The sequence below is a fragment of the Microcaecilia unicolor genome, chromosome 4, assembly GCF_901765095.1.
Source record: "Microcaecilia unicolor chromosome 4, aMicUni1.1, whole genome shotgun sequence".
NCBI lineage: Eukaryota > Metazoa > Chordata > Amphibia > Gymnophiona > Siphonopidae > Microcaecilia > Microcaecilia unicolor.
Genome location: NC_044034.1, coordinates 220024445 through 220036561, shown reverse-complemented (window position 1 = coordinate 220036561; position 12117 = coordinate 220024445). Strand labels below are relative to the sequence as shown.

General features: G+C 43.4%; 1 protein-coding gene across 1 annotated transcript in view; it reads right to left on the bottom strand.

The window, feature by feature from the left end:
- The window catches only part of MUC2 (mucin 2, oligomeric mucus/gel-forming), a 222657-nt gene that overhangs the window by 130301 nt on the left and 80239 nt on the right, over positions 1–12117 (bottom strand). The window contains 3 exon segments of the mRNA XM_030202464.1: positions 1926–2165; positions 4412–4591; positions 10787–10897. Coding sequence (XP_030058324.1) covers positions 1926–2165; positions 4412–4591; positions 10787–10897 — 531 coding nt within the window.

Here is a 12117-nt window from a genome sequence, read left to right as displayed (position 1 = left end):
CACTGTTGGCGTTATGACCAGAAATTAAAAACCAGACCACGTCCAGGATCTGGAACTGAATTTCTGGGTTTTCAGCAGAGGCGTAGCTAGATGGGGTGCCAGGGGAGTGACCACTCCCCCAAATGGACTTTGGACAGCACTGGCGCCTATTTTTCAGGCGGTCCATCGCACCTATGCAGTGTGTGCATCTCCACTCCCACTGGCATCACAACCTGGCAAAGCTTTTGGTTTGTGGAGCCAGCTAATGCATAGCCAGTTAAGTGCGATATTCAGTATTTAACCGGCTATGGGGCACCGCATAAAGGTAAGACCAACTTTTATTCGGTCCTATTTATGTGGTTGCTTTAGCCGGTTAAATGCTGAATATTAGCACTTAACCAGTCAAGTGCTGACTCCACCCCCCGGAACACCCTCCGTCGGTTTTGACATAGGCCCTACCTGGACTTTTTCAGCGGCACTAACCAGTTAAGTACCACTGAAAATAACGGGTTAGCACCAAACAAGCAATTTAACTAGCCAGGAGCCATTTCTGCCTGGTTAAATCGCTTTGAATATCAACCTGTATAGAAGTAGCAGGTTTGCGGTATTTCTTTTCTTTCCGCACAGCAGCCGCACTTGGATCACTTCTCTGAGTCTGCTGTAGGTAAGACTTCCCCCTTCACTGGTAGGACAGTGTCAGACACTCCCAGAGCAGTAACTCGGTTGCAGTCTCACTACCTTCTCAGATTTACCTACCTTCTCAGACACTTGTACCCAAGGGGAAGAGGAGTCCCCTCTTTGAGGGCATTTCTATAATTTGCCACATCCAGATAGGTGTACCAATGCCATGTGTTGAGTGTCAATTCTATAATGGCATCAGTGTGGTAAGAATCTATTACAGAATAATAATGTAAATCCAAATTGGAGTATGCAAGTTTAGGCATGACCATTTATACCAGTTGAATGGCAGGTATGAATGGGTGCACCTAAATGCACCATGTGATGTGTGTAACTTCTACCTAGTATTCTATGTTACACACATAAGTTGGAGACATGCCCATGATCTGCCCACTTGAACACCCCCTTTACAGTCAAACAGTAAGGCACTTATGTGCTCTGTTATAGAGTAACGGGTAATGGACTTGCGTGTGCATGGGCTCATTTTCTCAGCACTTACTTGTGTAAGGTGCTTGGAACTATGGGTGCCGAGTTATAGAACTGCCCTTTTTATTGTCCAGCTTAAAAATATGTTGACTTTCACCAACTTATAATGACCCAATTGTTTTCACCGTGAACCTTTTGATTGCTCATCATCACTTTCCCCATGCTAGTATCTGCAAACACAGACTCTGTAGGGCTTAACATTTGTTTACTATCTCCCAGTGTTCTCCTGTTTTATCTAGAAAGTTTTATCTAGGAAACTGTTTCATTCATATGCTGCCAACTGGTAACCTTTCAGTGGTACCACTAGAACTTTCCAGGGATGCCTCATCTGCTGGTGCAGTTTCTTCTGGAAGTGTCCTAGGATCTTCAGTATGAGGGCTCACAGGACTATCATTGTTTCTTGTGTGGGGTCATCCATTCAAACAGATTTTTTAATACCCTCTATTCCTGTGCTGTTTTTCTACCCTGGCCTATATTTCTTGGGTGCTAGTCCCCGTGGGATTCTTATAACATGAAGGCTCTAACTGGTCTACTTATGCACCAATTGAGCATCACCACGTTTCACATCATTACATTTTCTCCCATCTTGGTTTCTGACTTCAATTTCAATGCTTTCTCATCCTTGTCATCTTGGTTTGAGTCATCACCACTGTGAGACAGGACTGGGATGGAAGTGTAAAAGTCAACACAGAGTTCCTACCTTATGATAACCTACAGTAAGAATGACAGAACTGAAGAGTGCCTTTGTTTGTTCTACCCGGCAGTGCTAGTGCTTTACCAACCTTGCTGTGGCAAATCTTGAACACCTCACTCTTGATAAGACTGCATTGTTTCTCAGCCCAGGCCTTTCTGTGTGGCTTCAGTTCACAGGGTAGGATTTCACGATCCACTTGTGGGCAGGTGGCAGTAGCTTTCCAGCTGTTTCCAAACTCCAGTGGGTTGGTTACCAGGAGTTGATGCCTGGTGGTAAAGTCATTGTTGGATATGCCATCAAAGTTGCCGCACAGGCCACAGACTTTACCCTACAAAAGAAGAAGAAACAGATGCTGAAGGGGGAATACATAGTATGTTTTTATTTCTTTATGAGAAACCCATCTAGAGTGCCAACTGGACTTCCTTATTACTAGGAATACAGAGGACAATATTGAGCAGATGCTGAGTGCATAAAGACAATGGATAATTTATCTGCACATCACTCTTCCCTCTAAGCTAAGTAGGAGTCCTCCACCTACAGTCCTGCCAGTGTGGGGGGGTGATGTTTCACTATCACATTTTCAATAGTGAGGGACAGGCAAGCTCTGCAGGATTCCAGGGGACCTGCCTGTCTATAGTGATTGAAAACACAATATTGAAGCCCCCCCCCCCCCCCCCCACTGGAAGCAATGCAGTTGGAGGATTCCCGCTCATCTTAGAGGGAACAGTGCTGCACACCTTTATGTGTATATTCAGTGACACTGTCCATATAAGTCTGTCAGTAGTATCTGCTAACTGTACCTGGATCACATTGTGTGACCGTCGTAGTATCAATGCATCATGATTTAACACAAACAGCAGTCACAATCCTCTATGAAAATAATATTTTCCATTTAACTCAAATTAAAGAGCAGTATCGCTCAATGCTCATCACTATCTAGGCCTAAATTAGGAGTTGGCATCACTGTGCAGTGATCTGCATGTCTCTTTTTGAAAACATTGCGTAAGCCTTATGTTTTCATTCAATATCATCCTGAGTGATCTCTAGTATATTCACTGTTGGATTCCTCTGTGATCCCATACAGTTTGCAGGCTGAGGTACAGCTGTTTTAAGCTATCAGCAATGCTCTTTTGCTCAGAATAATCAAAGCAAAACAGAAGAACAAACTCCGCACTCCAAAAGCAGACACAGCACAGTGGAGACGACAAGTTAATAATGCATTAAAGTCTTTTAATAAATATTTTCAAAGAACAACGCCGACTCGACACAGGCCGTTGACTTGTCGTCATCTCCACTGTGCTGTGTCTGCTTTCCTATTAATAATGTCATGTTATTCCTCCCACCACTTTCACTAGCCTTTGAACAATGCTTAAGCATCATTCTCTATTACTGGAGAAGATGTGAATTGGGAAGCTCACACATGTACACAGGACAGGTCAATAACTGATTAATATTTAACATTTTAAGCTTCTTTTTCATACTGACAACAACTTAAGCAGCCAGTGAGTTGTTCCAATAATTAGATTGTCTGGAACATCTCATCTCTTATTCCCTCACAGGGTGTTCTTGTATATTAGATGGACCTTAAGGTGTTCTAAGTGTAAGACTGAAGTCTGCTTCTATTTTTCAATTTAATCGTAAAAGTACACATTTATAAAGAATCTACACAGGCAATTCCTAGGTTTTGTAAGAAAAACTAATACAATATATAATATAAGTAACATCTCTAGACAGTATTATAAGATCAGCTTTACCACCCAGCCTTACAAAGCACCCGCACATCATCTGTGAGGGTTCAGCAAATAGTTTCCCAGAGTTTAACAGAATCATTATAGAAACCTCAGACCAATCAGAATCCGGCTTTCTGTAGCATATGAGTCATTCTGGAACACTATTGCTTAACCTAATTATTACAATGCACATTTGACATTTAACCAAAAGTACCGAAGTTTATATTTAATGTTATACTATACAACATTAATTCCCAGCCTTTTTGTACATCATGGTATACCTGATACAGGGGTCACTTTGTTATGGTATACCAATCACCTTTCTCTTCTTCTCTTCCCCTCTCCCCCCAAACCCTCCTCCTCTTTACTGCCAGCAGCATTACCATCCCTTCCTTCCCCTCCAAGTTCTGGCATTGCCACCATACCTTCCCTCTCTTTCCACCTCTCTGTCATCGGCCCATCCTCCCTCCCTCCTACCCCTGAATGTCCACCAGTCAGCAAGAAGAATCAGGCAAGCAGTGCTCTTTACCTGCTGCCACCCCTTCCTCAACCAGATTCCTTCTGAAAAGGGACCTGCATGGGACCCTATAGTTTTGTAAGGTCCACTGGGGTGCATTGTTCCAACTTCAGAAGGAAACCATTGTAGCAGGAGGCAGTAGCAGATATGCACTGTTCACTGCCCCCCTCCCTTGGCTTTTAGAGCACGTCAGATTCAGTCATGAGATATGTCTGAATAAATGCATTCATATTTAACCATGGATAAGGTTGATTTGGTTATCTGTTTATGCTCTCAAAAATTTTGCATTCTCTGCTCCACCAAAGGACACAAGAGAAATAGTCTCACCTTGTATGCTGGAGATAGGTTGATGAATATGGTGGTTTTTTGGTCCCAGATGAGCATGACTCCATTACTGGCCTCAATAACCAGGTACAGTCCTACTTCACGTGTCAGATATGATACATGCTTCCCAGTATCTGTCTGGATTTCTACCAACTGTTTGTCCTCCAGCTTCAGCTCAATATTCTGGAAGACAGAGAATAATACTGTGATGGCATACAGTGATTTCACCTAACATGGGCTGAAGAGTGAACCATCCGATTATTCAAGTGTCAGTAGAATTACCTAGGTAAGGAAAACTACTGTAGCATGGCTGAGATCTCTGACCATTCAAATCTTAAAAATCCAATGCAGTCACTATTTATATCACAGCAGTATCTGTTAACTGTGCATGGATCATGTGGAGGGGCATAATCGAACGAAAACGTCTATCTCCATGGGCGTTTATCTCCGAGAACGGGTCCGTGAAGGGACGGACCGAACCGTATTTTCAAAAAAAATAGACGTCCATGTTTTATTCGACAAGTTGTGAGCTGGGCGTTTTTGTTTTTCAGCGATAATGGAAAATGAAAGCGCCCAGCTCAAAAACGAATAAATCCAAGGCATTTGTTCGTGGGAGGGGCCAGGATTTGTAGTGCACTGGTCCCCCTCACATGCCAGGACACCAACCGGGCACCCTAGGGGCACTTTTACACACAAAAAAAAAAAAAGGTAAAAGAGCTCCCAGGTGCATAGCACCCTTCCCTTGTGTGTTGAGCCCCCCAAATCCCCCTCAAAACCCACTGCCCACAAGTCTACACCATTACTATAGCCCTAAGGGGTGAAGGGGGGCACCTACAGTGGGGGAAATAAGTATTTGATCCCTTGCTGATTTTGTAAGTTTGCCCACTGACAAAGACATGAGCAGCCCATAATTGAAGGGTAGGTTATTGGTAACAGTGAGAGATAGCACATCACAAATTAAATCCGGAAAATCACATTGTGGAAAGTATATGAATTTATTTGCATTCTGCAGAGGGAAATAAGTATTTGATCCCCCACCAACCAGTAAGAGATCTGGCCCCTACAGACCAGGTAGATGCTCCAAATCAACTTGTTACCTGCATGACAGACAGCTGTCGGCAATGGTCACCTGTATGAAAGACACCTGTCCACAGACTCAGTGAATCAGTCAGACTCTAACCTCTACAAAATGGCCAAGAGCAAGGAGCTGTCTAAGGATGTCAGGGACAAGATCATACACCTGCACAAGGCTGGAATGGGCTACAAAACCATCAGTAAGACGCTGGGCGAGAAGGAGACAACTGTTGGTGCCATAGTAAGAAAATGGAAGAAGTACAAAATGACTGTCAATCGACAAAGATCTGGGGCTCCACGCAAAATCTCACCTCGTGGGGTATCCTTGATCATGAGGAAGGTTAGAAATCAGCCTACAACTACAAGGGGGGAACTTGTCAATGATCTCAAGGCAGCTGGGACCACTGTCACCACGAAAACCATTGGTAACACATTACGACATAACGGATTGCAATCCTGCAGTGCCCGCAAGGTCCCCCTGCTCGGGAAGGCACATGTGACGGCCCGTCTGAAGTTTGCCAGTGAACACCTGAATGATGCCGAGAGTGATTGGGAGAAGGTGCTGTGGTCAGATGAGACAAAAATTGAGCTCTTTGGCATGAACTCAACTCGCCGTGTTTGGAGGAAGAGAAATGCTGCCTATGACCCAAAGAACACCGTCCCCACTGTCAAGCATGGAGGTGGAAATGTTATGTTTTGGGGGTGTTTCTCTGCTAAGGGCACAGGACTACTTCACCGCATCAATGGGAGAATGGATGGGGCCATGTACCGTACAATTCTGAGTGACAACCTCCTTCCCTCCGCCAGGGCCTTAAAAATGGGTCGTGGCTGGGTCTTCCAGCACGACAATGACCCAAAACATACAGCCAAGGCAACAAAGGAGTGGCTCAGGAAGAAGCACATTAGGGTCATGGAGTGGCCTAGCTAGTCACCAGACCTTAATCCCATTGAAAACTTATGGAGGGAGCTGAAGCTGCGAGTTGCGAAGCGACAGCCCAGAACTCTTAATGATTTAGAGATGATCTGCAAAGAGGAGTGGACCAAAATTCCTCCTGACATGTGTGCAAACCTCATCATCAACTACAGAAGACGTCTGACCGCTGTGCTTGCCAACAAGGGTTTTGCCACCAAGTATTAGGTCTTGTTTGCCAGAGGGATTAAATACTTATTTCCCTCTGCAGAATGCAAATAAATTCATATACTTTCCACAATGTGATTTTCCGGATTTAATTTGTGATGTGCTATCTCTCACTGTTACCAATAACCTACCCTTCAATTATGGGCTGCTCATGTCTTTGTCAGTGGGCAAACTTACAAAATCAGGAAGGGATCAAATACTTATTTCCCCCACTGTACATGTGGGTACAGTGGGTTTGGGGGGGTTGGACGATTAAGCATTAAGCAGCACAATTGTAACAGGTAGGGGAGGATGGGCCTGGGTCCACCTGCCTGAAGTCCACTGCACCCTCTAACAACTGCTCCAGGGACCTGCATACTGCTGCCAGGGAGGTGGGTATGACATTTGAGGGTGAAAATAAAAAGTTGTGAAACATCATTTTTTGTGGTGGGAGGGGGTTAGTGACCACTGGGGGAGTCAGGGGAGGTCATCCCCGATTTCCTCTGGTGGTAATCTGGTCATTTAGGGCACTTTTTGGGGCCTTATTCGTGAAAAAACAGGGTCCAGGAAATGTGCCCTAAGTTCTAGCTACAAACGCATACTTTTTTTCCATTATCGGCGAAAGGCGCCCATCTCTGTTCGGGTGATAACCATGCCCCAGTTCCACCTTCACCACGCCTCCGACACCCCCCCCCCCCCCCCCGTCAACTTTGTACGCTTCCGCGATGGAGTGCAGTTGAAAACGTCTAAGTTCGGCTTTCTATTATACCGCGTTATTCATTTTTTTGAGATAAACGTCCATCTCCCGATTTAGGTCGGAACTTGGGCGTTTTTCTCGTTCGATTATAAGCAGGATTGTGTGACCATCTTTCATTTAGTTTAATTTAATGAGTGGTTTCACTCAACGCTCTTCACCATCTAGGACTAAATTAGGAGTTGGCATTATTTTGCACTTCTCTTTTTACAAATACTGTCGTGAAATTTTGCTCTCACTTTCCTTTCAGCAAAAGATTTCATCCTTAAAATTGCTATAAATTCTTTTATGCAAAGAATTAAAATCTTGTCACTAAAAAGGTGTTTTTCTCCAGGCCTCGCTTCTCAGCTATTTAAATGATCACATTCACTTGCAAACTTCCTTTACTAGTAGTAATAATTTTTTTTTGTTAAATAGGAGTCCTCAAGTAGATCAGAAGCTCAATATCTCCTGCTTTCCTCACTGAGGTGAGTAAATGGAAGATTTAATTAAACTACTGATAGATTTTTCTGCACTTTTTAAGTGTAATTCACATGAATGTTTATGGGAACTGCATGAATGGACAGTAACTAGGGTTAAAGCCTTGACAACTAGTGCAACTGTTCACAAGTTTTAAACTTCTATTAAGTCCTTCTCTTTGTGTATATGTTCCTAGGGGGCCATTATTCAGTTGTGTCATATCTGCCTGTCTTTAACTGAGGGGCCCTCTTACTAAAAGTTTGCTGCATTGCAGTTCTGCCTCAAATGCATGCCATTTCCAGTGCTATTGAAAATTATTCTTTAATTTATAGTGTGGTGCTAATCTGGCAAAAATTATGCACTGCCTGGTTACCAGACTGCCCCAATTTGACCGCCCCTATCAGACTGACCGTTCACTTGTCTCTTAGATTGTAAGCTCTTTGAGCAGGGACCGTCTCTCTATGTTAAATTGTACAGCGCTGCATAACCCTAGTAGCGCTTTAGAAATGTTAAGTTGTAGTAGTAGTAGTTACCACCGGGTTACCGCAGGAGCCTTTACCACCACCGGAATGGGTGGAGGTAAGTGCTCTGCCCTGTATGGCCATGCAGTAAGAATAATCTTACCACATGGCCATGCCTATTTTAGGAGCTTTTCACCCACTGCGGTAAAAAGGGACTTGGCGTGTGGCAAAAATGGCCCTTGCCGCTACCACCAGAGCCCTTTTTACTGCAGCTTGGTAAAGGGACCCCTGAATGCGCAAAGATTTGTTCACCTATGTCCGAGGAGCTGAAAATCATCAGGTCAATAATGAAACATCATGACCTCTTTTTACAAAGCCATGCTAGCGAACAGCGGTGCACCAAATGCAACAACGCCCATTCAATTCCTATGGGCTTTGGTGCACGGTAATCACTACCGTGGCTTTCTAAAAACAGCCCCATGGATGGTTTTAAAATAACTGGGCCTGGTATTTAAAACTATTCCAGACATTACAAACAGTGCCAAATACCCGGACAGAGCAGCAAGCGGCCATGCCACCTGGGTATCAGTGATTTCGAGTCCACTGTCTGGGTAACAATCCAGATAACTTTAGAACAGCTTTCAATAGGTCAGAGCAAAATCAGCTAAGGAAGATGGTGTCTATATAATGAAAATATTCTGAAAACAGGTAATTTATAATGCACTTCTGTAAATTTGGGGCAAAGATATCAGGCAAAATGGAATATTTTTTCATGAATAATTCACAAAAAATGAAAATTCCAGGAGTTGATATTCAAAAGTATTTATCAGTACCTTCTACTTGAATAAATACTCTGAGAAAGATATTTAATGGCACTATCTGTTGACAGCACTGAATATCTTTACAGACCATCATGTCACCATCAGTGCTGGCATTGTCCAGGGCCAGAGTTCGGAGGAGACCACATTTATCTGGGTAGCAGCAATTATCTGGTCCCCTACCCGGATAACTATTTGGGACAGAAAACAAAAAGCAGTTCTAAGTGTATCTGGATAAGCTGTCTGGATAGTGACTGATTATCACACTACCTGGATAGTGCTGGGCACTCACTGCAGATATTCAAGGGCAGCCTTTATCTGGATAATGCCTCTAAATATCCAGGGGATTGATATCCAAAGCAATTTAACCAGATAGAAACGGCCCCTGGCCAGTTAAATCACCTGTGTGGGGTTAACCGCTAACTTTTACTGGCACTTAACTGGTTACTGCCACTGAAAATAACCAGTTAGTGCCAAACTGAAAACCGGCTATTTTAGGGGCGTTCTGGGGGCTAAATCGGCATTTGACTGGTTAAGTGCCAACATTCAGCACTTAACCAGCCAGGTTAACTGCATAAATAGGAAACAAACAAAGCAGATCAGTATATGAAAAAAACAAAGTTTAATGGAAAATTGTTGAATAAAATTAGGAAGCCTGACACAGGCCGTGTTTCGCCTAACTGGGCTGCATCAGGGGCTAATGGATATCGGTGTAACCATATGATTTCCACTTAAAAATCTATTTGTTGAACTCACATATGTAAAGTGGGATTGGAAGACAGCTTTACCAGAGGCAACTCAAAAAGAAGAATCACACCGAAGCCGCGGGTTGACGTCTATCACATTCATTTTTGTTTGTTTCCCATCTTGGAGTTTGCGGATCGGTTGCCCTATTGTTTTCTTGAACCGTATAATTAAGACACATAAATGTCAGTCTTTATGCAGTAACCCATAGCTGGTTAAAGAAGATTTTAGTGAATGCTAAAAATTAGCGTGTGCTAAACACTAAGACACCCATTATATTCCTATGGGTGTCTTAACGTTTAGTGCACACTAATTTATAACGTGAGCTAAAAACGCTAGTGTGCCTTTGTAAAAGAGGGCCCTAAGTGCTGAATATTGTATTAGCCAGCTCCAGAAACCCGGAAATACGATGCTGGTACCTAGACATGGCCTGACATTGTATTTCTGGGTCTAACGCCAGTGGTGGTCAGCAAAAGGCTGAATATTGAGCCCCAGATCTTTTTCCTATAACAGCTGGTGTTTTAAAAAAATTGCCGACTGCCGAGGGCTGAATATCTGAAGGCCAATTTCCATCCTTTTCACTTTGGTTTGAAAATGCTTCATATCCTTATTGGTCCTTACTCTATGTACAGTGACATACAGAGAAAGAGAGAGCAAATGAAAGTTCACTGTAGCCAAATGGTTTTAATATATGTTAAAATACAGAAATGAAATAACTGACAAAAAACAAAAGAAAGGCAAAATGAAATAAAAATGTTTCCCTTACATATCCTTGTTCCTGAGTCCACATCATGATTCCTTGTTCTAGAACTTTCTTTCCATTGAAAAATAATTGCATCTTATGCTTTGTGAACATCTTTGAAGTATGTGTATCTACTTATCTGCTATATAGAAGTAGATTGCAGAGAGCTTTAACTTTTTTCCATGTAAGCTAGGAAAGCATATACTTACTCCAAGAAACACTTTAATAGCCTTTGAGCAGGTAACGCCTGTGGTTCCGCATGGAACATTCTCGGTAATGATGCTAAATGTGCCAGTACCCTGTTGGCTGCCACAGTAATCCTATGAAAACAGGAATGCAAAAAGCATACATAAAATTAAACAACAAACTTTTCTAACTGTTAAGCCTCTTGATAATTGAGGGATTAGCACTAGTCTTGGTAAAAATTAGATATTATCTGTAGTTATTCCTGCTTAATTTTATCCCTTAAGTATTTGCATTACTTTGCCTTCCCCTCCCCCACCCTTTCTCTACCCATAGCTGAGTCACCTGATCTCTTGGAGGCAGGATCTAAGGCAAGAGCAGTGTTGCCAGATGGGCGGTTTTACCGCCCAATTGGGTGGTTTTCCACGACCCGCCGCAGGAAATTTTTGCCCGCGGCGGGTTGCGGTTTTTTGGGCTTCTTTTTTGTCTTTTGGGCGGTTTTTTTGGCGGTTTTTTCGGCCGCGGGGGGCGGGGTTAGTGAGGTTTTGGGCGGGGTTAGTGACGTTCTGGGCGGGGCCGATGACGGGGGAGGCAGGGCCGATGACGGCGGGGGCGGGGTGATGAAGCGGGGGTGGGGGTGTCAGGGGCGGGGTTTGAGTTTGGGCGGGTTTTGAGCTGGATTTAGGCTGGTTTGGGTGGGAAAAAAATTTTCCACCTGGCAACCCTGGGCAAGAGGTGTTCTATTAAAACACTGGAGATTGGTGTCACAGCTAGCACATTCCACAGCCCTTGGTTCCTTAGGCCCTTCCACCCTGCCCCTCAGCCCATCCACCGCTAGGGTGACACTTCCTATATAGCCTTCCAAATCCATTGCCTACCCCCTTCATAAACTTTCTCAATTACAGCCAGATTTGACACAATTTCTCCTTGCTTTTACTTGAGTTGTCTGCTATCAGGTACAGTTACGGATTTGATATAAACAAGGTTTCTCTTCCTTTTGTAGTACAAACTTCCATACTGTATATAAAACCAGGTTTACTGTTCCGTTCTTATATACATCTAAGAGAAGGATATTAGTTTGCCTTCACTTTTCATTTAATTAAATCAGCTTCCTCTAGGCTTTGTTTTTACCCTCACTTTAAGAAGGTAACAAGTAATACTCTTTTTTGCCATTAGGGGACCTTGATAGGTCCTTCGTTTCTTTTTATCCCCAGGTACAAACAACTCCTGCACTTGAAATATGACAAGGAAACATTGTGCCCCTAAAGCTGCGGCTCTCATTACAGCTTCTGCTTCTGTCCAGACTGAATGCTTGGCCTAAGGCAAGATTCTGGTTTCATGTGATAAATGCATGCAC